The sequence below is a fragment of the Carettochelys insculpta genome, chromosome 2 (genome assembly GCF_033958435.1).
Source record: "Carettochelys insculpta isolate YL-2023 chromosome 2, ASM3395843v1, whole genome shotgun sequence".
Lineage (NCBI taxonomy): Eukaryota > Metazoa > Chordata > Testudines > Carettochelyidae > Carettochelys > Carettochelys insculpta.
Genome location: NC_134138.1, coordinates 52710910 through 52736336, shown reverse-complemented (window position 1 = coordinate 52736336; position 25427 = coordinate 52710910). Strand labels below are relative to the sequence as shown.

Sequence of the window (25427 nt, the reverse complement as noted above, 5' to 3'; positions counted from 1 at the left end):
AGCGCCCAACACGTGTAGCCGTGACGGGCGCTATTTCGAAGTTGGCGCCGCTACTTCGAAGTAGCGTGCACGTATAGACGCAGCTTAAGTGAACCCACTATTCATCTTCAATGCCTGTACTGAAAGGGTTGTATAGTATTCCTGTCCTCAGGTAAACAGTTAACCCTTTGCCATCGAGAGGTATTTCAATACTGGAGGGGCTTGTCTACACTACCGCCCTCCTTCGAAGGAAGGATGGTAATTAGTGTGTTGGGAGTTTACTAATGAAGTGCTGCACTGCACACACAGCACTTCATTAAGCAAATTCCCTCCCACGGCAACTTCCAAGTTTTAAACTTCGAAGTACCAGCTCGCACTTCAATGTTTAAAACTTCGAAGTTGCTGGATGGTGGTGGGGGGATTTGCTTAATTAAGTGCTGCATGTGCAGTGCAGCACTTTATTAGTAAACTCCCTAGTAAACTCCCAACACCCTAATTACCATCCTTCCTTCGAAGGTGGGTGGTAGTGTAGACACAGCTGAGGAAATGTTTCTTATACCTCGATATTAGTGCTATACTATACAGGTGGGTCCCTTTTTGACCTTATAGCCTAGTTCATAATTTGAAAAATTGCAAGGAAAAATGTCTGAGTTTGTCTTCTGCCTTTCCTATAGGTGTAATTATATATACAAGAACAACAGAGACAGTCACAATCCATATAGTTAACTGAGAGCTTCATGACTGGATTCCTCATTCTCAAATTACATTCCCCTTTGTTTTCGCTATTCTTACCTTGTAAGTAATTACTTTTTACCTTGGTTTCATTCCCAAAGAACGTGTTCCAATGATAAACTACTATTTATCTAACATAAAGTATAATTTTCGCATTAAATCTAAATTAGATGCATATTTAAGAACTTTAATTCTAAAGAGCAGCTGATGCCTGGAGTAAAATTTTCAAAAAAACAAACTGCTTAGCAACAATTCAATCTACTTAACATTATTTTCTGGTGTTTATTCCTCTTTTTTAAAAAAAATGATTAGGGACATTTGCATGAAACAGGGATATCTGTTAATAATCCATTTTCACCTAAAATTTGGAACATCATAATTTCTATACCAAATAATTACAAAGTAGCACAGATGACACAATAAAATATATGCAGCAGGAACAGATGCTAGTTAGAAATATGCAAATAGCCTACTAATAAGAGAGACAAGGAGGGAGAACTAGAAAAAGTATTTAAAATTTCACTCATTCATACTTTTCAAATACAGACAAGATACAGTTCACATGCAGAAAATGTCAGCAAAGACTAATAGCAGATCATTGCTGTGTGGTCTCCTTTGGCTAAGATTTTACTGCTTTTACAAAATAAATTACAAAATTACTTATGCAATGCATTATCAATAATAACCACGTTTGCCCAGTGAGCAAAGAATGTTAGATACTTCTTTTTAAACTGTTACCTTTTTTGGTAATTCTCTAAATTCTGAATTTGCAATGGGTATGCCAAATCATGAATAAAAATAAATGAGATTTTACTTCACTGTAAGAATAAAGTTTTCAAATGCTGTGATGAGGTTGTAAATATCTCTAACATTTCATGCCCTTCTCACCTTTAAAGAAAACAAAATTCCCTTCGCTGTTTTCGTAGACTGCATCGATACTTGGAGGCAAACCCCTCCAGAAGTAGGTAATCTGCATGGGGTATCCGTCCATCACTCTGTTGTTTCTAACACGCCAAAACCACTGATCCTGGAAAGCAAACACATGCATCTCTTAGCATGTTGGAGGTATTTAGACTTTTTGATTTGTCTCAGAGCGACTTAAAAGCTCTTCAGAGTCAGTTTTGGACAACAAACTTGCCTATATGTCTCACCATATTTGTATTTATATTGAATGAGTACAGAACTGAGTTTTCTCTCAGCAGAGAAAGAGAAGGAAAAACTTCCTCTAAAAGGTTCAGGAATTAAAAAAATACAAAGAAAGCAAAGGTACATACAATGTTGGGGCTATTTCTTACCAAATATCTGACAATTCTGGAACAGATGTCTGCTATCCTTAAAAATGAAATGCAGGAGAGCATGTATATTACAAACTACCACTGGCCAAAATCCACTGTTAGAACACAACAGAAGTATTTTAGGTTTACAATGGAGTAGGTAAGAGCAGATTTGGAGTCCATGTTTCTATTGAATTACAGAGTTAATTTCTGAATATCTGCAATGTCTAAAAGTAAGATGTGCACACATTATTCACATATCCATTGTAATACAATTTATTCTTCTATAGGAAAGCACAATAAATTGAGTAGAGCCATGTCAGGCATTTGTTTAACAAGGGTTTACAAGATATGTTTAAAGAGGCTTTCCCCTTGTGGTTTGTTTCTTTTCAAATACTCTAGTTTGAGTAACCCAGTTTGGCCATGTTACAGCCCTCAGTTCTTTATTTTGCATTTCTGTATCCTGTGCTAAGTTACACAAGTCAGAGCCTGGTAGCAGCCTCATCATATATTTGGGTGAGCAATCAATTTCATGTCATCTTCCAAAACTACAGATACCTAGACCTGCATGATTCCCCTGATCTGAGTTTATTAATCTGAAAAGTGTCAGATGAACACCCCTCGAGTCTGAAGCCCACTACGGAGAACAGACAGAGCCCAGGGAGTAGCACTGTGATCTTCCACATGCCATCCTGACCATGGGTCTAGTGTAAAGTTCAGTGGAATGATGCTTATCAGTTTGAACTGGCTATGGTTTTGGGCTCAATATGAGAGCTCAGGTCTGACTCATCAATTTCCAGGGCTGCGAGAGTAGTTCATTCTGTGATCTGATTCACTTCTTCTCTGGAGTGACTGATAACAAGGACACCAGGGTCAACATCTTTGCAGAGGCTGCAAAGGGACTGGAGAGAGGCTGTTCACGGTGATCATGGATAGCAAAACACAGAACAATGGTTTCAAGTTGCAGTTGGGAAGGTGCAGGTTGAACAATAGGAAAAACTTTTTCACTAGGAGGGTGGTGAAGCATTGGAATGGTCTACCCAGGGAAGTAGTGGAGTCTCCATCCCTGCAGGTGTTAACGTCTTGCCTTGACAAAGCCCTGGCTGGGCTGATCTGATGGGTTTGGTCCTGCCTAGGGCAGGGGAATGGACTTGATAGCTTTTTTAGGTCTCTTCCAGCTCTATTATTCTATGATTCTATGATCTGTGATGGCAGATTTGGAAGGTGGTGCTATTAGTAAAGTTCTTAGTGGACTAGTGTCCACATTGCAATTCTACCATCGCAATTGTTGGCACTGGCCTTCCCGTTAGCAGTCACTTCTTTAACAACTGCACTAAGACCATCAACTCACAGCATGTGGATTACTACATGGCAGCCCCCGGCCCCACAACCCATGTAATGTAATCCAGACCGACAGAAATTTCAGTTATGTTCATATTAAAAAAAAAAAAGTCCTTTTGGCATGTGTAAGAAAATAAGTTTGTAGAATATAAAAAACTTTTTGATAAGTACATAAATGTGACTACACATACACATACATAAACACAGTAACATTTTTCAACATTCTTGATGAGACAGATGAGCCTGAGACCCAGCAGCTGATCGTGCTGTGCCCCACTTAGGAAATTTCATTCTCTCCCGCCCCCCACTTTTCATACCCCTGCCATAGACTCTCAATTCTCTTATCTATTCATTGCTTACAATGGCATTTCTATAAGGGCTAAACTATGGCTACTGAATGGCTGAGCCAGGCTGCGGGTGCCTGGTCCAAGCTGCGGAACATAGGAAAGTTATTCTGTCAGCAAAAGGAGAATGCAGGGACAGGGCCTGCTCTTACCATACCTCTTCAACACTGGTAACCCCGGCTTCTTCCAGTGCAATTGTTTTATGTATGGATTAGAAAACCAAATTGCTTTATGACAGATGATAGCACTGAAGTAATGAACACGTTGAACTACTTTGTTGTGACAAGTAAAGGTTTCCTCTCTTCTTACCCTTGCAAATGAAAATCCCAACTGTATACAAAATACTACAGATTTATTATTACTGGGGAAAAAAATCCAAAAACAAACAGAAAAAAAATCACATCCTATCACATCTCTGTTGCATGGCAGCCCAGACCTTCCCTCTGAATGGGTCAGCCTGCCAAGCAGCATATGTAGTGTTCTGGGAACTGGCACAGCTTTGAAACCAGGCTAATATTTTGCTGGAGCTGGCATACAATGGATGGTATTCATTATCCTTCTCAAGTTCAAATCACAACACACTTAAGTTGTTCATTTCGTCCATTTATGACAGTATTCACAAATGTGTGAAGAAAATATTAACCTTGTATAGAAACTGCCCAAGTGTATCCAGCATAGAAAGGGGTGTTTTGGTGTGCAGTGCAGGAGAGAAGCTGACAGTCATAAAACATAGGTACCAATGATATAGGGAAGGATAGGAGAGAGGTCCTGGAGGCCAAATTTTAGCTACTAGGTAAGAGAAGATAGAAAACTGAGGATCTCCAGGATAGTATTCTCTGAAATGTTTCTAGTTCCACGTGTGGAGGTATTTAGGCATAACAGCAAGATCTCAATAAGGAGTGTTTGGAGGAGGGATTTAGGTTCATTGGGACTGGGTTAGCTTTTGGAAAAGGAAGAGGCCATACAGAAAGGATGGGCTACACTTACATGAAAACATGACTACATTGCTGGCATATAAAGTTCAAAAGATCACAGAGAAGTTTTTAGACTAAGGGCTGGGGAAAAGCTAACAGAAAAGTCTGGAGGGAGTCATCCTTTATCCTAGCAAGCAGGAAAGCACAGAAAGAAACAAACCAAAAAGAGTCGCAGTCACTCATATCACATGAAGGCTCAGAGTTAAATACTGATAAATTTTGTAAATGCATGTATACAAACACGAGAAGTTTAACTACTAAGATGTGTGAACTTGAGTGCAAACTATTAAAGGAGGATATTGATATAACAGGCATCACAGAAACTTGGTGGAATGTCATGTTCAATGGCCCATGGTAACATCAGATTATGACAGCAGAGGTCATGCTGTTGGGGGAGTGGCACTACATGTTAAAGAAAGCACAGAGTCAAAAACCTTATAAGACTAACTGTACTGTAGAATCATTATGAGAGAAATTTCATACTCAACAACAATATACTACTGACCACTTGATTAGGATGGTGACAATGACTGTAAAATTATTAGGAAGACAAAAGAGACCACAAAAACAGAAAACACAATAATAATGGAGGATTGCAACTATCCAGATCTAGACTGGGAATATGTAATTATAGGCCTGGATACAGAGGCAAAATTTCTGGAGTTCATTAATGGCTGCTTCTTAAGCTATGTCTCCAGTAGAGAGGTTTGACAAAAACCCAGGTTCGTCAAGAAAACTCAAGGAGCATCCACACTAAAAATGTGTTCTGTTGACAGTAACTTGACAGAACATGGCATTTTTGTCAGCAGACTTCTGCCTCTCTCACACAAGGCAGAACACCTTTCTAGACAGAATCTGTCTACTAAAAATCTGCGTGGACCCTCCAGGGGGCCCTCTGCTGACAGACAAGGCTTCCAGGTCACCAGGCAGCCCTGTCTGCTGTGCTTCCGGTTGACCATTATGTCAAAAGAGTGGCCGGGCAGTCTGGCCACTCTCTGTCAACAGAGCAGATCAAGAGAGAGATTCACTTTTGTGTGTGGCCGCAATTTGTTGACATAAGTGTGTTGGAAGATATCTTTTGACAGCACCTTCTGTTGACAGATCACTGTAGTGTAGACAGGTTCTGGAACCCACAAGAGTGTCATTTTTATTTTACTCTTAAGAGGTTCACAATATCTAGTTCAAAACGTGGATATGGTTGAACCACCTAGTAATATCAATCTAATGTAATTAAATTCAACATACCTGGGAGAGGGGATACAAAAAAAAAAAAAGTACCACAGTAGCATTTTGCTTCAAAAGGGGGAACTGCAGAAAAATAAGGAAGCTAGCTAAATGGAAATTAAAAGAAACAATCACAAGATTGAAATGCCTGCAAGCTGCATGGAAACCTTTTAACAGCACCATAATAGACGCTCAAATATATGCCCAAATAATAATAATAATAATAATAAACACAGCTATAAAAGGACCCAAAAATGCCCTATCATGGTTAACAACAGAGTGAAAAATCCATTTAGAGACAAAAAAGACATCCTTTAAAAATTGGAAGACTGAGGAAAATAGGGAGGAGTATAAAATTTGAAAGTCAAGTGTAAAAGCATATTTAGGCAATTCAGAAAAGAATATGAAGAGCAGCTATCAAATGACAAAACAAAACCTAATAGTTAATTTTAAATATATCTGAAGCTGGAAGCCTGCCAAGCAATCAGTAGGCTCACTAGGTTGCCAAAGTACTAAAGGAGCACACAAGGAATGTAAGATCTGTGCAGAGAAGCTAAATTAATTCTTTAATTCAGTCTTCATTTTTATACCTGAATCATTCTGTTTAGGGGAGACATCTGAGGAACTGTCTGAGATAGAGATGTCATTAGAGAAGGTTTTGGAACAAGCACATAAAGTCAACAGTTTAGTTTGCTAAGAAAAGATGATATTCACCCAAGAGTTCTGCAGGAACTCAGAAATGAAACTGCAGAACTACTAACTGTGTTATGTAACCCATCAGCTTCTGTTCCAGATGACTGGAAGATCATTAATGCTCACTTTTAAAAAGGATTCAGAGGGGATAATGGCAATTACAGTCCACTAAACCTGCCCTTGGTGCCAATAAGTTAGTAGAAATCGTAGTAAAGAGCAGAATTATCAGACACATAGAGAAACACAATATGTTGGAGAACTCTCAGCGTGGCATTTATAAAGGGGAATTGTTTCATCAATCCACCGGAACTGAGGGAGTCAATATATGTGGACAAGGGTGATCAAATAGACAGAGTACTTTCAGAAAGACTTTGACATGAAAGGCTCGTAAGTGAAGTAAGGAGCCATAACACTCTTAGGGTCCTGTGGCACCTCACAGACTAACAGAGAAGTTTAGAGCATGAGCTTTCGTGAGTTAACTCACTTCTTCAGATGCTGGTCCTGGAAATCTGCAAGGCCAGGTATAAATAGGCCAGAGCAAGGCTGGGGATAACGAGGTTAGCTCAGTCAGGCAGGCTGAGTTGTATTGTCATCAGTAGATCTGGAGGTGTGAACTCCAAGAGAGGGGAAGCTGCTTTTGTATTTAGCCAGCCATTCACAGTCTTTGTTTAATCCTGAGCTGAGGGTATTGAATTTGCAGATGAATTGTAGCTCAGCAATTTCTCTTTGGAGTCTGTTCTTGAAATTTCTTTGCTGCAGGATAGCTACTTTTAAATCTGCTACGGTGTGTCCTGGGAGATTGAAGTGCTCTCCTACGGGTTTTTGTATATTGCCATTTCTGATGTCTGATTTGTGTGCGTTTATTCTTTTACGTAGAGACTGTCCAGTTTGTCCGATGTATATGGCAGAGGGGCATTGCTGGCACATGATGGCATAAATTACATTGGTAGATGTGGAGCTGAATGAGCCCATGATGGTGTGGCTGATCCAGTTAGGTCCTGTAATGATGTTGCTGGTGTGTATATGTGGGCAGAGCTGGCAACGAGGTTTGTTGCATGGATGGGTCTCTGAAATAGAGTGACTATGATGTGGTGTATAGTTGCTTGTTAGGATTTGTTTTAGGTTGGCAGGTTGTCTGTGAGCAATGATAGGTCTGCCTCCCAAGGCCTGTGAAAGTGTGGGATCATTGTCCAGGATGGGTTGTAGATCCCTGATGATGTGCTGTAGAGGTTTTAGCTGAGGACTGTAGGTGATGGCTAGTGGTGTTCTGTTGGTTTCTCTCTTGGGCTTGTCCTGTAGTAGGAGGCTTCGTGGCACACGTCTGGCTCTGTTGATTTGTTTTCTCACTTCCTCAGGTGGGTATTGCAGTCTCAAGAATGCTTGGTGCAGATCTCTCTTGGAGTTCACACCTCCAGATCTACTGATGACAATACAACTCAGCCTGCCTGACTGAGCTAACCTCGTTATCCCCAGCCTTGCTCTGGCCTATTTATACCTGGCCTTGCAGATTTCCAGGACCAGCATCTGAAGAAGTGAGTTAACTCACGAAAGCTCATGCTCTAAACTTTTCTGTTAGTCTATAAGGTGCCACAGGACCCTTCGTTGCTGCTACAGATCCAGACTAACACGGCTACCTCTCTGATACTTGACAACACTCTTAGGGTGTATCTATACTTGCATTCCTCTTTTGAAAGAGGTATGCAAATTAGACAAATCGAAAAGGCAAACGAGGTATAAATTTGCATATTCATTACCTCATTTGCATGTTCTAATTTCAAAAGAGCTTCTTGCAAAAGAAGAAAGCTGGTGTAGACACTGCTCTTTCGAAAGTAAACCCATCTTCAAAAGAAGCCTTCTTCCCTTTACTTAATGGAAAGAAGGATTATTTCAAAGATGCGGTTACTTTCGAAAGAGCAGCGTCTACACTGGCTTTTTGTTTAGAAAGAAGCTCTTTCGAAATTAGAATATGCAAATGGGCGCTGAATATGCAAATCAATATCTCATTTGCATTTGTGCTTTACTTCATTTGCATACCTCTTTCGAAAGAGGAATGCAAGTGTAGACACACCCTTACAGGTCAGTACCCAGTTAAGAGATTGTTTTTCCTACCCTTTGTTTCTTATCGGTTTTCACCGTGTAGTGAGAAAAATGTTGGAGTTCCCCAAAGTTCTTTACCTGGGCTATGGTTGTTCAATATATTTTAAAAAGTTCTGGAAAACAGTGAGGTGGCAAAGTTTGCAGATGGTATTTATTTATTTATTTTCTTTAAAATATTTTTATCCTGCCTCCCTATTTCAAATATTTGAGGTGGCTTACAATGTTTTAAAAAAATATAAACATATAAAAAGATTTAAAAATGTAGGTTGTCCGTTGTGTCTGACGATGTCATCTTGAGCTTGCACAGGCTCACCAGTTGTGGACTCGCATGTGGCTGAGGAGTCCAAGCTTTGAATCGCATGGGCGTTCACAGTGGGGACAAGGGAATTGTCCTGGCTGTGTTGGTGCGGCTGCTGCTGTTGCTTTCTTCCTCTCACAAGCATCAATGAGGCATACGCGTCGCTGCTCTTCAAAGTTGTCATACGCGTGTCATACGAGAGCACACCTCCTGTTTGGTCTTTTGCATGCTGCTCTAGCTGATCTGGTTTTAAACCAGCATGAGCAATGCTGGACTTCACACAGTCTTTATATCTCTTGCGAGGCCTACCTTGATTCCTTTTGTCCTGGCAGAGTTCACCGTAGAGGAGTTGCTTAGGGATTCTTGACTCCTCCGTTCATATGACGTGCCCTGTCCAGCAAAACTGGGCTTTCAGAATAATGGCTTCGATGCTCATGGTTCCTGCTCCGTCCAGGACTTCCAGGTTCGTAACTCTGTCCTGCCATCTAATGTGCAGTATTGACCTCAGGCTGCACATGTGGAAGTGCACCAGCAGTTTTATATGTTTTCTGTACAAGGTCCAGGTTTCACAGTCATACAGGAGACTGGTCAGGACTACAACCTTGTACACTTTCAGTTTAGTGGACTGTCGGATATTGTGCTGATTCAACACTCATGCTCTCAGACATCCTACTGCCTGGCTGGCCTGGCAGATTCTGGCAATGATTTCTTTGTCAAAGGAGCCATCATTGGCTATCACACTAGCAAGGTACTTGAACCCTCTACTGTTTTTAACTCTGTTCCTTCAATAAAGATTGAAGCGGGGAGAACAGCAGATCCCGGAGCAGGTTGAAACAGTACCTCAGTCTTTCCTAGGCTGATGGTCAAACCAAAGAGGCAAGTGGCATCAGCAAACTTGTTGACGATGAGCTGGAGATAAGATTCCTTGTGTGCCATAAGTGTACTGTCATCAGCAAAAAGAGCTTCAAGGATGAGCCTCTCAAGCATCTTGGTTTTAGCATTCAGATGACAAAGGTCGAAAAGTGACCCATCAAGTCTGTATTTTATGCAGACTCCATGGTCCAGGTCCCTAACTGCATGGCTGAGGACGCATGTGAAAAACAGGTTGAATAACACTGGGACCAGTGTTATAAATATAAATATAAAACTCCAAACGTACATAAAACTTACTAAAACATCTCAAAAGAAGGATCACACACACAAACTCAGACACCAATAAAAGCCCAAGTAAAAAGGGCAGATTTAACCTGGTACCAAAACAATGTTAATGGTGGTGCAATGCGAACATCTCAGGGAAGAGAATTCTACAGCCTGGGAGCAACGGCTGAGAAGGCCCTGCTCTGTGTTGATGTTAATGTTATCTTCCTTAGTGGGGGAACAGCGAGCAGAGCCTCCCCAGCTGACCTCAACCCACAGGCGGGTTCATATGGGAAAAGATGGTCCTTTAAATAAGGTGGACCAAACCCATTTAGGGCTTTATAAGTCATGAACAATACCTTAAATTGTTCCCAGAAACATACTGGAAGCCATTGCAGCTGCCAGAGCACTGGCATAATGTGCTCTGCATAATGAGTTTTAGTTAAAACACGGGCAGCCATGTTCTGGACCAGCTGAAGTCTCCAAAGACTCTTTAAAGGCAGTCCCATATAGAGTGCATTATAATAATCCAGTTCAAGGTGTGACCACAGCATGGATTCCCTGTGCCATGTCTTGCTTGTTCAGAAAGGATCGCAGCTGGCGGACCAGATGAAGCTGTCCAAAACCACTCCTAGCCATTGAAGATATTTGATTTTCAAATGTTAAAAAAGGGTCCAGGAGGACTCCCAAGCTACCTACCTGTTCTTTCAGGGGAAGAGTAACCCCATCTAAAACAGATACCATGCCCTATTCTTGAACACATGGTCTCTTGATCCACATGACCTCAGTCTTATCAGGATTCAACTTCAGCTTATTACAATTCATTCAGTCCATCACTGCTTCCAGACACAGGTTTAGTTCAGTTACCGCCACACCTGGTTCTGATGTGACAGGGAAATAAATTTGGGTATCATCTGCATATTGGTGGCACTGTCCTCCAAAACTCCTTACGACTTCTCCCAGAGACTTTATTTATATATTAAACAGCATTGGAGACAATATGGAACCTCGTGAGACCCCATAGCACAACTGCCATGGGGTCAAATAAAAGCCACCTAATACGAAATTACTCATGGTACACAAGTCCAAAACTGACCGCAAGAAGTTCCAAAGTAAACTTCACAAAATTAGGTTAGTGGGCAACAAAAAGGCAGATTAAATTCAATGCTGATAATTGCAAAGAAATGCACAGATAAAACATAATTGAATTGTATATGCCTTGCCTCCAGTCTAATCAGCCCTTGAAGGCTCACCTGGCAGGGAACTCCCCCAATTCACACCTTGCAAACTGCTCCTCTCTGCACAGCACAAGCTTAGGCACCCAGGCAGCTGATCAAGCTGCAGACAGACAGACATTCACCCACCAGCTCACCACACAGCCCCCCAAATCCCACACTCACCCAAGCTCCTCTAGGACACTTTGCCCAGAGGCAACTCCCTTCCCTGTTAGCTGCTGCCCCCTGTTTGCGAGAAGTCCTCTTCAGAGACATGCTGTTCACAGATGATGCTGCTGTAGTGTCTCACACAGAAGACCAGCTTCAAAAACTGCTGGATCAGTTCTCCAAAGTGTGCAAGGACTTTGGGCTTACCATCAGACTAAAGAAGACAAACGTACTCGGTCAGGATGTTGCTGAATCCACATCAATCAGCATTGACAACTATACATTAAAGGTCGTCCACGAGTTCGTTTACCTCGGGTCCACCATCACTGACACCCTGTCATTAGACACTGAGCTAAATAGGAGGATCGGAAAAGCGGCCACAACTCTGTCCAGACTCAACAAGAGAGTGTGGAATAACAACAAGCTACACACTCACACCAAAATGCAAGTCTACAGAGCCTGCATCCTCAGCACCCTCCTTTATGGCAACGAGACTTGGACCCTGTATGCCCGCCAGGAAGAGAGGCTGAACATCTTCCACTTGCGCTGCCTCAGGTGCATCCTTGGAATATCATGGAGGGACAGAGTGACCAACACCGCCGTCCTCGAGCAAGCTGGAATCCCAACCATGCACACCCTCCTCAGGCAGCATCGACTCCGCTGGCTTGGCCACGTCCACAGGATGAATGATGGAAGGATTCCAAAAGACATCCTATATGGTGAGCTAGCCTCTGGCAAAAGACCTCCTGGACGCCCCCAGTTGCGCTACAAAGATGTCTGCAAGAGAGACCTCAGAGAGGTAGACATCGAGCTGGACAACTGGGAAGAACTAGCAGACGACCGCAGCAAATGGAGGCAGGGGTTACACAAGGGCCTTCAGAAGGGTGAGATGAAGATCAGACAGCTAGCAGAGGAGAAGCGAGAGCACAGAAAGCACAATAAGGACTTGCCAGACACCCACTACATCTGCAAGAGATGCAGCAAGGACTGGCACTCTCGTGTGGGTCTTCATAGTCACAATAGACGTTGTAAATGAAGTCCTCAATTGAAACTTTAAAGGGCGCGATCCATAGTCTATGCAGACTGAAGGATGCCTACGAATTGCATATACAAAATGAAGGGGTGGTTAAATTAGCTACTGGCACTCAAGAAGGAGATTTTGGAGTCACTGGGAATAGTCCTTGGAAAACATCTGCTCAATGTGTAGTAGCAGCAAAGGAACATGGTGTTAGGAACTACTAGGAAAGGGACAGATGATAAAATAGAAAAGATCATAACTGAACTATAGGAATCCATGATATGGCTACATCTTGAATACCACATGCAGTTCTGATCATCTCATCTCAAAGCAGATATAATAGAATTGGAAAACATATAGAAAAGAGCAATGCAAACGACCCAGGGTCTGGAGCACCTTACATATGAAGAGAGGTAAAAAGGACTGGGATTGTTCATCCTGCAAAAGAGGCAACTGAGGGGTGATATGAAAGAGGACTATAAAATCATGTATAGTGTAGAGAGAGTAAAAAAGGAAGTGCTATCCACCACTTCACACAACGCAAAAAGAGTCACCCAATGCAATTAATAGGCAACAAACAAAACAAGACTAAACAAAACAAAAATAATGAAGTTATTCTTCATACAACACATAGTCAACCTGTGGAACTCATTTCCAGGGGATACTGTGAAGGATAAAAGTATAAGTAGATTCAAAAAGGACTTATGTAATTTCATGGGGAATAGGTCCATCAATAACTTGTAGCCAAGATGATCAAGCATGCAAGGATCCTTCTTATTGTGTTCCTAAACCTCATACTGGTAGAAGCTGGGACAGATGGATCACTGAATAACTGCATTGTTCTGCTAACTTCCTCTGAAACATCTGGCAAGGGCCACTTTCAGAAGACAGCATGTTGGATTAGGCAGACTATTGGTCTGACCCAATATGTCCAGTTTTATATTAATCCCAGATTTATAGGATGAAGTTAACCTAGCAAACAGTAATCAAATACATCTCTCACTAAGAAAGGTTTTGTTTTAAAAAAAGCTATGACTGGTTGGAAATTGTTCCATTAAAAAAATCCTTCTAATCTCTAGCTGTGTCAGTGCTAGTGCAAAACTATTAGACATTACAGTTTCACTATGCTTGTCTGACACCAGACTATTTTCAGCTTTAGCCACTTTATACTGTAAGATATATTACGACGCTTAAGGAAGGGCAGCAAAACAATTTTTAAGATTAATTGCCTAAATTCCAGTATGAGAACAGGCAAAAAGAAAATAAAACATTAAATAACAGAGGAAAAAAGTATCTGGAAAGACTTAAATGAAGCATATGTTTTAAAAGCCAGTGCACACAATGTCATCTCCAGTTACTTTTTCATTATAGCACAAAGATGAGACAAGAAAACTTATTGTAAGTAAAAGTTAAGGGAAAACATCCTCAAAACAGACATTAGGAAGCACTTTTTCACTCTGACAGTAATAAATGTTTAGAATGGTTTTCCAGGCAAGATTTTTGAGGCATCATCAATCTACGGATGACTGGGTGCCGATCTGGGACAAATGATGTAACAATAAGTCTGAATAGGCCAAACGGCTTTTTGTCATCCCCAAATTTTCTACAAAACCCTCACAATACAGACAACATGTCAGAGATCAGTTATTAAAGAAGAAGAAAAAACAAAAAGCAATGCTTTGGAAATGTGGTATTTCCGATATCTTTTACCACATTTGCTAAGATCAAATTTTCCTAGCTTCTCATTTTGCCTCACAAGCAAGATATTTCATATTGTTCATCTGGATTCAGATGTAAAAATAAATCTTAATAAAATATTTTATTTGCACTAAAGGCCTGAGCTAACGTCCATTAGCTCTCCAAGAAATTGGTCCAATGACTTTAATGGGTAGCAAATCAGGTATAGATTCAGATTAAGTAAAGCACATAAAATTAAGCAAATGCATAAAATGCCCTACTAAACAGAGATGAAATTCAGCATGTACTTCAGAGTTTTGTTGGATTGCAGACTCTCAGTTAGTTCCTCAGGCTTCCAACACTTTCCCAATGGGAGCCTCACATTTGGAAAAGTTGAGACATACTTGCTAGAAGCAAAGCTTATAAAGTTTTAGTTTGGCTAATAAAACTAGATTTTGCTTGGGTTTGGTCTGCAGCATCAAGCTGCCAAAAGATACAATTTACAAATTCCAGCTGTATTTTCAGTTAGCAGATTTAAAAAAAAAAAGTATATGAACAAATTCAGTTAAAGTGTTGGAGAATGGCAAAAGGTAACTCTGTACTGCAAATTATTTCTATAAATTTCTGAAGTGATGTAAATGGAAAACAATCCTTTTCCATAATTATAAAAACATAAGAGCTAAATTTGATGATGATGATGATAGCAACTGAATCCTCTGATGACGTGCAAGAATTCAGTGGACTCTGGCTCAAATAGACAATGTTCTATTTATGTCTAAGACCAAAATAACAAAGAAAACTAAAGATGAGTCCAGGCAATACTACACTCCCTTCTTCTACAACTTTCCAGATTACAGGGAATAGTTTAACTGAAATAAGATTCTCCTTGGAGTCAGACAGGCCGTTGTCAACAGAAAAGGTGTTCATTTGGTTCTGGCAGAAAGGAAAAGATGAGTCACAGAATTCCCACAGCACAGGCAAAACTGAAATTGTTGCCGTAGCAGGAGACACTTGCCCTCATTAGCACAACTCATTACTTTGTATCAGCATATTAAAAAAAAAAAAAAGAAGAAAAAAACACAGCTACAGCTACCCTAGGTTGCTTTGTCCTCTTACCTAGCTTATTAACTTTACAACCAAGTTCAGGAAGATGAGGGCTGCTTTCTACTCAACGTAGCACACTTTTATATACATCAAGAAATAAAGAGCAATCCGATCTCTAAAATAACGCTGACATCCCATTATGACATCTGACATTATGTTCTATTAGGTAAATTGTATTCAACATCCCTTATAAATATCCTAATTATAACTATCTGAGAACATGGCCTTGCAGTTCTTTTCCAGCAAATTCCCATTGATGCCATTATTTTTTTTATTTAAGATTTGAGTCCTGCAAAGTTTACTCAATAGTCATTCAGTCTTCAAGTACTACTACAGTTGACCAAACTTACAAGGCACAATTATTATTTTTAATCTTTTTGCAGCAGCTACCAGCTTCTGTCACTCTATCATTGCCATGGTCATTTCTGGTGTAATATGTCCATACCCAAAGGAATTATATTTAGACTGGGCTCTTTAGCTGAAAGGGCTAGTGGGCAGCTGCTTCCTTGGTCATCATTAATGCCACAGTACAGATCAGTTTGGGAAACTCCATATATGAACTGTACTGAGCAAAGGCTTTTGTATCTTATTTGTGAAAATACTAGGATATTTATTACCTAGGTTATTTAGTGAGTCAGTGTAGGACTATTATCTTGCCATAATGTGGCACGCATTATTAGATTAGACATGATTAGGGCAAAAGCAGGACTTCTTCAACCATTTGCACAGTAAATAAAATTGAGAAAACCCCAGGAGGTTATATTTTTTGTCATACGTCAATGCTAGACACACACATTTTCTGTAGCTTTTCCTAAAGAGATAATTCACGGTGGTCAGTTAGAACTTAATACATCCAGAGCATTATTGTTCAGAAATATCAATACCTGATCTGCATAGAAATTTCTACCTGGTATTGATTAGAAACAAATGTCTTCATTTTGTGCTGGCTTATTTTAAAGAGCTGCCATGTAGAACTGTTGTCCTTGAGTGGATACATTTTAATAAAAAGCACACTTCATATTATGCAAATTGTTTGATCCAGTTTTTGGTATCTCTCTACATCTGTGTAAGATCAGATACAACTGCCTTTGAATAGCTAGATGTTTAGTGAGTTACACAGATCATTTTCTGTCATTTGATTCTTCATTTCAGAGAGTTCATTGTAACAGTTTAAAGCAGGCATCTGCTGCCTCTGAAAGCCATTACCTGTTTGTGGCGTCAAGCCTTTGCTGACTTCTTTCTTTATCAGGACATTCATTTCAAAATACAGTTCAAAATTGCTCTTTATGTTTTTAATCCCCTCTAGAGACTTGCTCTTGCCTGCCTCATATCCCTTGTCTCTTTGCTCTTTTTCCACCTCCTTTGTGTATTTAACAGCAGCATTTCTTCTGACCATTTCACTGTTTCTTACATTTGGCCATTATAGGGAAAAGGATCACCTCTCTTTTAATGCCTTCCCCTGGAACAACATTCCTTGCCTCTTTTCAAATCTCCCCTATAACCCTACTGGGCCAGTTTCCGAGTGGTGTAAATCAGCATAGCAACATTTAGTTCAATGACTTCAGTGGGGTTACACCAATTTATGCCAGCTGAGGATGGGGCCCATATTGCCTCCCTCGTTTCTCTTCACATCTTTCCCTGTGCTATGACTCATTATCCAACTGTACCAATGTATTATTGAACTCTAAACCTTTCTGAAAAACCATTCACATGAAAGACATTACAAACCATCACATTACACTGTGCCATGTGGCTTAATTTTCTTCTATCATATAGACAGTTTGGCTCATGCAGAATAAAAAAAACCCCTTGTCAATGTGCAGCAGGTGATGATTCATACTGACTACATCTGCACGAGAGAGTTTTGTAGACAAAACTGGGGTTTTGTCAACAAAACTCATGGAGCATCTACACATAAAATGTGCTTTGTCGACAGAAACTTTCAACAAAAAAGCTGTGTAGATTCTCCCAGGGGCCCTTTTGTCAACAGAGCAGAGCAAAAGATTGATTCACTTTTATGTGTAGACGTGATCTGTCGACAGAAGTTTTATCGGAACACCTCTTCTTGACAGTAACTTCTGTAGACAGATGCTTGTAGCGTCGACATAGCCATTGTGTGTGTGTGCATGTATGCGCACACGCACCCGTGCACGCATCTCCCTTTTCCTTGCCTTTGCCTTGTTAACTGATCCTGGCGGACATTTAAAAAACTCAAACATTTTACTCACCTAAAAGAAGCAGGTTAGGGGATTGTCAAGTTAGACTTTGAATTGTCACAATTAAAGCAAGCAGAGACATCCCTCTATTCCTAAACTTCATGTTATGAGAGGACATAATTGGCACACTGAGAACTATACTGTTTTGTAAAAGCCATCAATCTACACGTTACCAGGAAGGAAACTATTTAGTCAATCTTACTGACAACTGCCCTCTCAGAAGAGAACACTCCGTGCAACAGTAAATCACACACCTAGTGCATCACACTGAAGTCTAAGAAACCAAATCCACTTTTACCTCTTCATGGCTACATCTACACTAGCTAAAAACTTTGAAATGGCCATGCAAATGGCCATTTCGAAGTTTACTAATGAAGCGCTGAAATACATATTCAGCGCCTCGTTAGCATGCGGGCGGCTGCGGCACTTCAAAATTGATGCGGCTCGCCACCCTGCGGCTCGTCCAGACGGGGGTTCTTTTCCAAAGGACCCCGCCTACTTTGAAGTCCCCTTATTCCTATGAGCGGATGCGAATAAGGGGACTTCGAAGTAGCCGGGGTCCTTTCGAAAAGAAGCCCCGTCAGGACGAGCTGTGCGGCAGCAAGCCACGTCAATTTCAAAGTGCTGCGGCCGCCCGCATGCTAATGAAGCGCTGAATATGTATTTCAGTGCTTCATTAGTAAACTTTGAAATGGCCATTTGCACGGCAATTTCAAAGTTTTTGGCTAATGTAGACAGGGCCCATGTCTTCTTTAATCACTAATGGCAGTGATTCACTGAAATAGTTCAACAGTAGGACACTGCAAGCCTTTAATTTTCTGTTCAAACCTTTGCATCTGCATGAAAATTTAGTTGTGAATTAAAGACGTTGGCTGTACAGATCAGGCTGCTCTTCAGGTTTAGGGCTTCTCTTTTATTTACAAGCACACAAACAAAGTTCAATTGCATACAATAACTTTCCCTTGATGTACTGGAAATGTATATTTTTTATTGTGACCAGTTCTCCTTTATCAACACTCCAGAGGCAGTTATGTTTAATCTACAGTTGCTGACCTTAAACAAGAACTGTGCCAAAATACATAATAATTTAAAGTTTCTTCACCTTGATTTTATTTATTTTCCAGTTCACCCGCATCCCAAGAATTGCCCACAAGCAAGGATCTTGCAAGTAGAACACTCTAGAGCAGGGTTTCCCAAGCTTTATATATCTGGAACTCGGTTTTTTCAGTATCTTTTTTTGCAGCCCAAAAACATAAACACATTTAAAAAAATGAATGAAAAATGAATAAATGTTCACTGCTTATTATTTATTCACCATAATAATAATACATAATAATATAAATCTTGATATAAAATACTTAAGTGCCTAAACTTATTGTTATTAACTTAATTATGCAGGAAAATACGAAATATACCAAATTAATAGGATCATGTGCGATAATTTGTATATTATCTAAGGACTGATATTTTTTTCCAAGGACTGGTACTGGGCCATGGACCACACTGCGGGAAACACTTTTCTAGAGAATGTGGCTAAGTTTTGGAGCTGGCTTCTGGGAGCTGACTCAGAGCCACTTGTATGATGGATTGCAACATGTGAATAGGGAATATGTGTAACTGCATACACATGCAGAGAGATCCCTCTTTGAATTCCAAAGGAAATTACAACAATTACTTAAGGAACTCCCTGCTGCTACTCGGGACCTTATTCATTCAGACTTACCATCTGAGCCCCAACCTGGAATATTCTATTAACTTCCCAAAATCCACAAGCCTGGAAACCATGGACGATCTCTCATTTCGGGTATTGGCACCCTTACCACCGGACTATCCAGTTATGTAGACTCCCTCCTCAAACCCTACGCCACCAACATTCCCAGCCATCTCTGAGATACCACTGACTTCCTGAGGAAATTACAAAACATCGGAAAACTTCCTGACAACACCCTCCTTGCCACCATGGATGTAGAGGCTCTGTACTCTAATATTTCACATGAAGATGGATTACAAGCAATCAGGAATATCATCCCTGATGTCACCACAGCCAATCTGGTGTCTGACCTCTGTAACTTTGTTCTCACCCACAATTATTTCCTATTTGGGGACAACTTTAACCTCCAGATTAGTGGAACTGCTATGGGCACCTGCATGGCCCCAAAATATGCTAATATATTTATGGCTGATCTGGAACAACGATTCCTCAGCTCTTGTCCCCTATTACTCCTCCTTTACTTATGATACATCGATGACATCTTTATCATTTGGTCCCAAGGTATAGAAACTCTAGAAGAATTTCACAGACACTTTAACAATCTGCACCCCACCATCAACTTATGCCTCGACCACTCCACACGAGAGATACACTTCCTGGACACTACAGTACAAATCAATGATGGCCTGATCAGTAACACACTCTACCAGAAACCCACTGACTGCTTTACTTACCTACATGCTTCTAGCTTCCATCCTGCACACACAACAAGATCCATTGTTTACAGTCAAGCCCTTAGGTACAATTGCATTTGCTCTGATCCTACTGACAGAGACCAAAAACTACAAGATCTATACCAAATATTCATAAACCTGAATTATCCATCAGGAGAAGTAAAAAAAAACAAATTGACAGGGCCAAACGAATACCCAGAAACCAGATACTTCAAGATAGGCCCAAAAAAATCAAGAACAGAACACCACTGGTCATAACCTACAGCCCCCAACTCAAACCACTGCAATGAATTATTAAAGACCTACATTCTATCCTTAATCAGGATGCCACACTCCAGAAGGCCCTAGGTGACAGGCCTGTTCTCTCCTACAGACAACCTCCCAACTTTATGAGGATTCTCACCAGCAACCACAGGCTATACAACAATAATACCAATCCTGGAAGTTTTCCTTGCTACAAGCCCCATTGCCAACTTTGTCCACATATCTGTTCTGGAGATACCAACACTGGAGCTAACCAGATCACTCACAGAATCATGGGCATATTCTTATGTTCCTCAACTAACATCATATATGCCATCATGTGCCAACAATGCCCACATACTGTGTTTTTAGGGCAAACAATAAACACTCTTCAACAAAGAATAAATGGACACAAAACTGATATAAAAAAACCTCCTAATTCACAAACCTGTCAGACAGCACTTTAACGGAGTGGGCCATTCTGTTAATGACCTGTAAGACTGTGTTTTACTGAAAAGAAACTTTAACAATTGCCTACAGAGAGAGAGTGTGGAGGTTTCTTTTATATTCAGTTTGACACATTAACATGTGGTTTGTACAGGCATGGCAATCACCTGGCTCATTATAAGGCCTCTTTTACATACTTTGCTTTATCTGACTCTTGACTTCCCCCACTCCTACCGCCCCTCTGCTCTTCTGATTTGCCCACCTTGATTACAATTTTTCTGATTTGTCAACCTTAATAACAATTTTTGGTACTCTGTAACTCATGAGTTTGTTCTGGGAGGGGTATGGTCTGAAGAAGTGGGTCTGTCCCACAAAAGCTCACCACTTAACAGTTTATTTTGTTAGTCTTTAAAGTGCTACTGGATTGCCTTTTTGTTTTGATAGCATATAGACTAACACGACTATCTCTCTGTTACTATTCAACATGCAGAAAGAGATACTTTTCAAGATTATGGGAATATAAATCCTTAGAGAATCCACTTAAATTCTCTTGTATTAGTAAACTCGCATATATTCCTTTATAAACTGGCAGGACTTTAACATGAGGAAGCTGTGTTAACAAGCAAGGTGTTACCTGAAAGCCATGGCCTGTTTCTGAAATAGCACATGGAAACACAAAATGCCTTTCAAAATAGTGCTCAGCTATTTTGAAATAGAGCATCCAGACACAATAGATCCTATTTTAAAAAAAGAGCCCCTGGACTCGCTATAGCTTATTTCAAAATAGCCCCTGTTCCCTGTCTACATGGCCTCTGTTTCAAAACAGGTGCTATTCTTCATAGAATACGTTTTACCAAATTTAAAATAATGTTCCTGCTACTTTGAAATTATTTCCAAATAGCAGTTATATCATGTAGATGCTGGTAAAGTTATTTTAAAATAGCTCCTTTTATTTTGAAATAACTTTGCTGTGTAGACACACCCTAAATGTAAGAAAGAGTTAACTGTCTCCTTTTTGCCTATTTCCATTTGACACCTAACCTATTATTACCGTCTTGTTTTAAAATAAATGAGCGCCCAAATCTGTATTGTGATGAATATTTTATTTCAATATAGGTCTGTATGCTGACCCTACACTGTCCTTCACATTCCTTTAGAGACTCATAACAATGCTGATGCTGAAGAGATATAAAAACAATTTGCAGGTCTTCCAATTCCTCTGTAATAAAAAATCCAGTTGAGTTTTCAGGGCAAATTAATGAAGCTTTTTTGCCTTTCAGCACATTGTTTTCTCCTTCTCCTCTACCCATAACCAATGCCAACACTACAATATTAATGTACTGTAACATCTATGGAGATTTGCCCTTTAATGTTTATACCTAATCAACTCTATCTACAACTGTGTAACAATGAATTGTGCCCTGAATTACAGTTCCAGGACATACCCACTAACAATGGGAAAACCAGTGATGTCATAGACATTTAAAATGTACATGTACTCGTGGGACAGAAAGACAACTTGAAATCTTTAGAGCAGCAGCTTTTGTAGCTATTGGCATTCAGTAAAAATACTTGTTACCGAGAAGCGGAAGGGAAGTTTACCTAAAAATACATTAAGAAAAAGATATTCACTGACCGCACTATGACAGGGAGGAGCAACTTAGTTTTAACACAGAAGGAGAAGACATAAGGGCCTTTTTTTCCATTTGAACTGATGCATATTCTTTAATCTGTGATGCTCTTCCACTTGCATAATATTTGGTCCACCCAAACAGACCAGTTCACAGCCACACATCAGCATGAAAGGAGAGGATGCATTTGATTTTACTAGTGATTGTGCTCAGTGCCTGCTTTTTACTTGATAGTCTAGAGACTACTCCAAGAACATGTCCACACCATGGAGGGTGGTGACCAAGCAGCCACACTTCCTATGGCTGCTGGGTCAGGGAAGCTTCTCTGAAAGGCCATCTCACAGGTCATCCGCCTCTGCCTCCCTCCTCCCCGGACATAAAGGGGAGACTCTAGGCACATGCAGCCATGCGTTCTGTTTGCCCTTGCAGATACCACATCACTCATAGCATGGAACTGGAGCAGCTGTGAACAATTGCCGGGTCCATGGGCTTTGTGCTTTATCCCATGGCACACATCCTCCAAGTCATCCACACATTGCTCCAGTGAGACAACAACAAGGACCAGTCAGACCCCCCCGCCACCCGCCTCCCACAGGTCTTGGCTGCACAGTACTTTCAATCCACTGCACACTGTGGAGCACCACTTCTGATGGTGTGACACCAGTTCAGACTGGTGGGAACACGTCATCCTGCAGAACTTCCACATGATGAAGGCCACCTGCCAGGAACTCTGTGAGTGGCTTACTCCTGCCCTCAGGTAACAGGACACACTTGTAAGACTCACCATCCCTGTGCAGAAATGCACTGCCATTGCCCTGTGGACGCTCACCATGCCCAACAGCTACCGCTCCTTTGGGAACCAGTTTGGCATGGGAGAATCCACTCTCATGGTCATGCTCCCACAGGTCATCCAAACCATTAATCAGGTCTGCTGTGCAAGGTCATCACTCTGGGAAATTTGGATGCCATCATGGATGGTACTGCTGTTGTAGGCTTCATCAGCAGTGGGATCAAAAGGGAGATGGGGGTAGGGGAAGAGCCCTAGATGGCACTCACATCTCCTGCCCATTGGGCGCCGTGGACGATGTCAACCACAAGTGCTCCTTCTCCATGGTACTACAGGCCCTCATGGGCCACAAGAGCCACTTCATAGACATCAGCGTTGGATGTCCAGGAAAGGCTTATGATGAGGAAAGGCTCGTCTTCTTCTGGAAGATGCACGCCAGCACCTTCTTCCTCTGATCACACCACTAGAACTGGGGAAGTGGATGTGCCCATTGCTCTTCTGGCCAATGTGATCTGTCCCTTGCTCCCATGGATCATGAAGTCCTAATAAGTATTTTGAAGACAGGTGCTTACGCCTCTTAAAACCAGGACTACATGATTCTGAATTAACTCCCGGTTATTTCAGTATAAACCCTCTCATGTAGACCCTGGCTAAATGTGTTGATCACAACAGACCTTTTTGTGCGCTCTGGATGAAGTTTACTCTTTAAAATAAACCTTAAGGTGAATTTAAGTGATGTACAGGTCTTGTGCTGCTGCACTGGTGCGCCTGAATCATGCTATGAATATGCACAATACTGTAAAATGAAGGAATACAGTAGGACGGAGGTAGTCTTCAAGATTTCTTCCATGAAAATCACTTAAAATATCTTTTACATTTATAATAAATATGTGTATGAATATATGCAATAGTCTTAAGAGCGGGTGCCATAAATATAATAATAATTTTGAACTCTTACTAGTAGCACCAAACAGACAGAAGATATGTGCACATTAATATAAGGTGCCACATGGAAATGGACCCAGCTAAGTCAATGGAAGCTTTGCCAAGTATGTTGTCAATAGGATTGTAGAGACAACAATAGTGCAAATCTTAAAATATTAGCCCAGGACTTTTAAACCCTCAGTAACAAAGTAATTTGTCTCCATCAAATAACACATGGAATGCTTTAAATCAAAAATGGCTTGCAAATGCAGCTGGAACAAAATTTCAGGCTAAAATACTGTAATGATTGTTCTTTCCATTATCAACTTCGAAATTATTTGTTACTAAATAAAAAAAAAAAGGCTAGTTAACTAGAAATAGAATCATGTCACCATTTTATTTTTGGCTGATGTCTTCAACTAACATTTTTTACCACTGGATTAATTGCATAAACTTGAGAAAAATATTTATTAAAATACCAATCATGATCCTATTCACCAACAGGCTGAATGTTTTCTTAAAACATTTCATTTCATAACTTTTTTTTTGTCTTGCTGTACGTTCTCGACATGCTAAACTCAAACACTAAGCAGGGTAGCCCCTGGTGATTACTTGGCTGTGAAACATTCAGGGTAAACACATACTACTTCAGAAGCATTTCTGTGATTCTGTAGGGATACTCATCCATCTGAGTCAGGGCTGAGCCAGCACTCAAACACAATGTTAAAAAGCTGCAAGAAGTAATTTTATACTTTCATTTAGGTAAGGTACAAAACCCAGATCCTAATTATTTGGAGCTATAAAGGGTTTCATGGCATTTTTTGTAAGAGCAGAGGGTTCACTCTGTTCCCTGGACAAATATGTGTAATTTCAATTTGGATACTTAACTTTCCCCCAGTTATATCAATTCAATACAGCATTCTTCACTTTGTTTATGTCCGTACAGCAGCATTATTTCAGAATAAGGTATTCTGGAAGAGCTATTTCAGAATAGCTAGTTCCAAAATAATGCTGCTACACATAAAAGGCGTACTGAAATAGCGCTTAGCTATTTCGAAATTGAGTGTCCAGGCATAAGAGAGCTATTTCAGATTAGAGCCCTTGGACGCACTGTTGCTTGTTTTGAAACAGCCCCTATTTGAAGTCTACACAGCCCCTATTTTGAACTATCTATCTGGGAACAGGCACTACTCCTCGTGGAATGAGGTTTACCAAATTTGAAATAAGCCATCTGCTATTTTGACATTATTTTGAAATAGCGGTAGCACTGTATAGATGCTCTCAAAGTCATTTCAAAATAGTTGCCGTTATTCTGAAATAATTTTGTCGTGCAGATATCACCTTCTTGTCCTGACCTATTACATATACAGTATTGGTGTTAGAGAACTACTAAGTTGCAACTCATATTATTTTATATGAAATTATACCAAACACATATATTACATAGATAGCCACATGCT

At 40.5% G+C, this 25427-nt stretch overlaps 1 protein-coding gene across 2 annotated transcripts in view; it reads right to left on the bottom strand.

The window, feature by feature from the left end:
- The window catches only part of MMP16 (matrix metallopeptidase 16), a 286894-nt gene that overhangs the window by 33453 nt on the left and 228014 nt on the right, over positions 1-25427 (bottom strand). For both annotated transcript variants that reach the window (XM_074986986.1, XM_074986987.1), the window contains one exon: positions 1600-1738. In XM_074986986.1, the coding sequence (XP_074843087.1) occupies positions 1600-1738 (139 nt within the window). The remainder of the gene's footprint in view (positions 1-1599; positions 1739-25427) is intronic.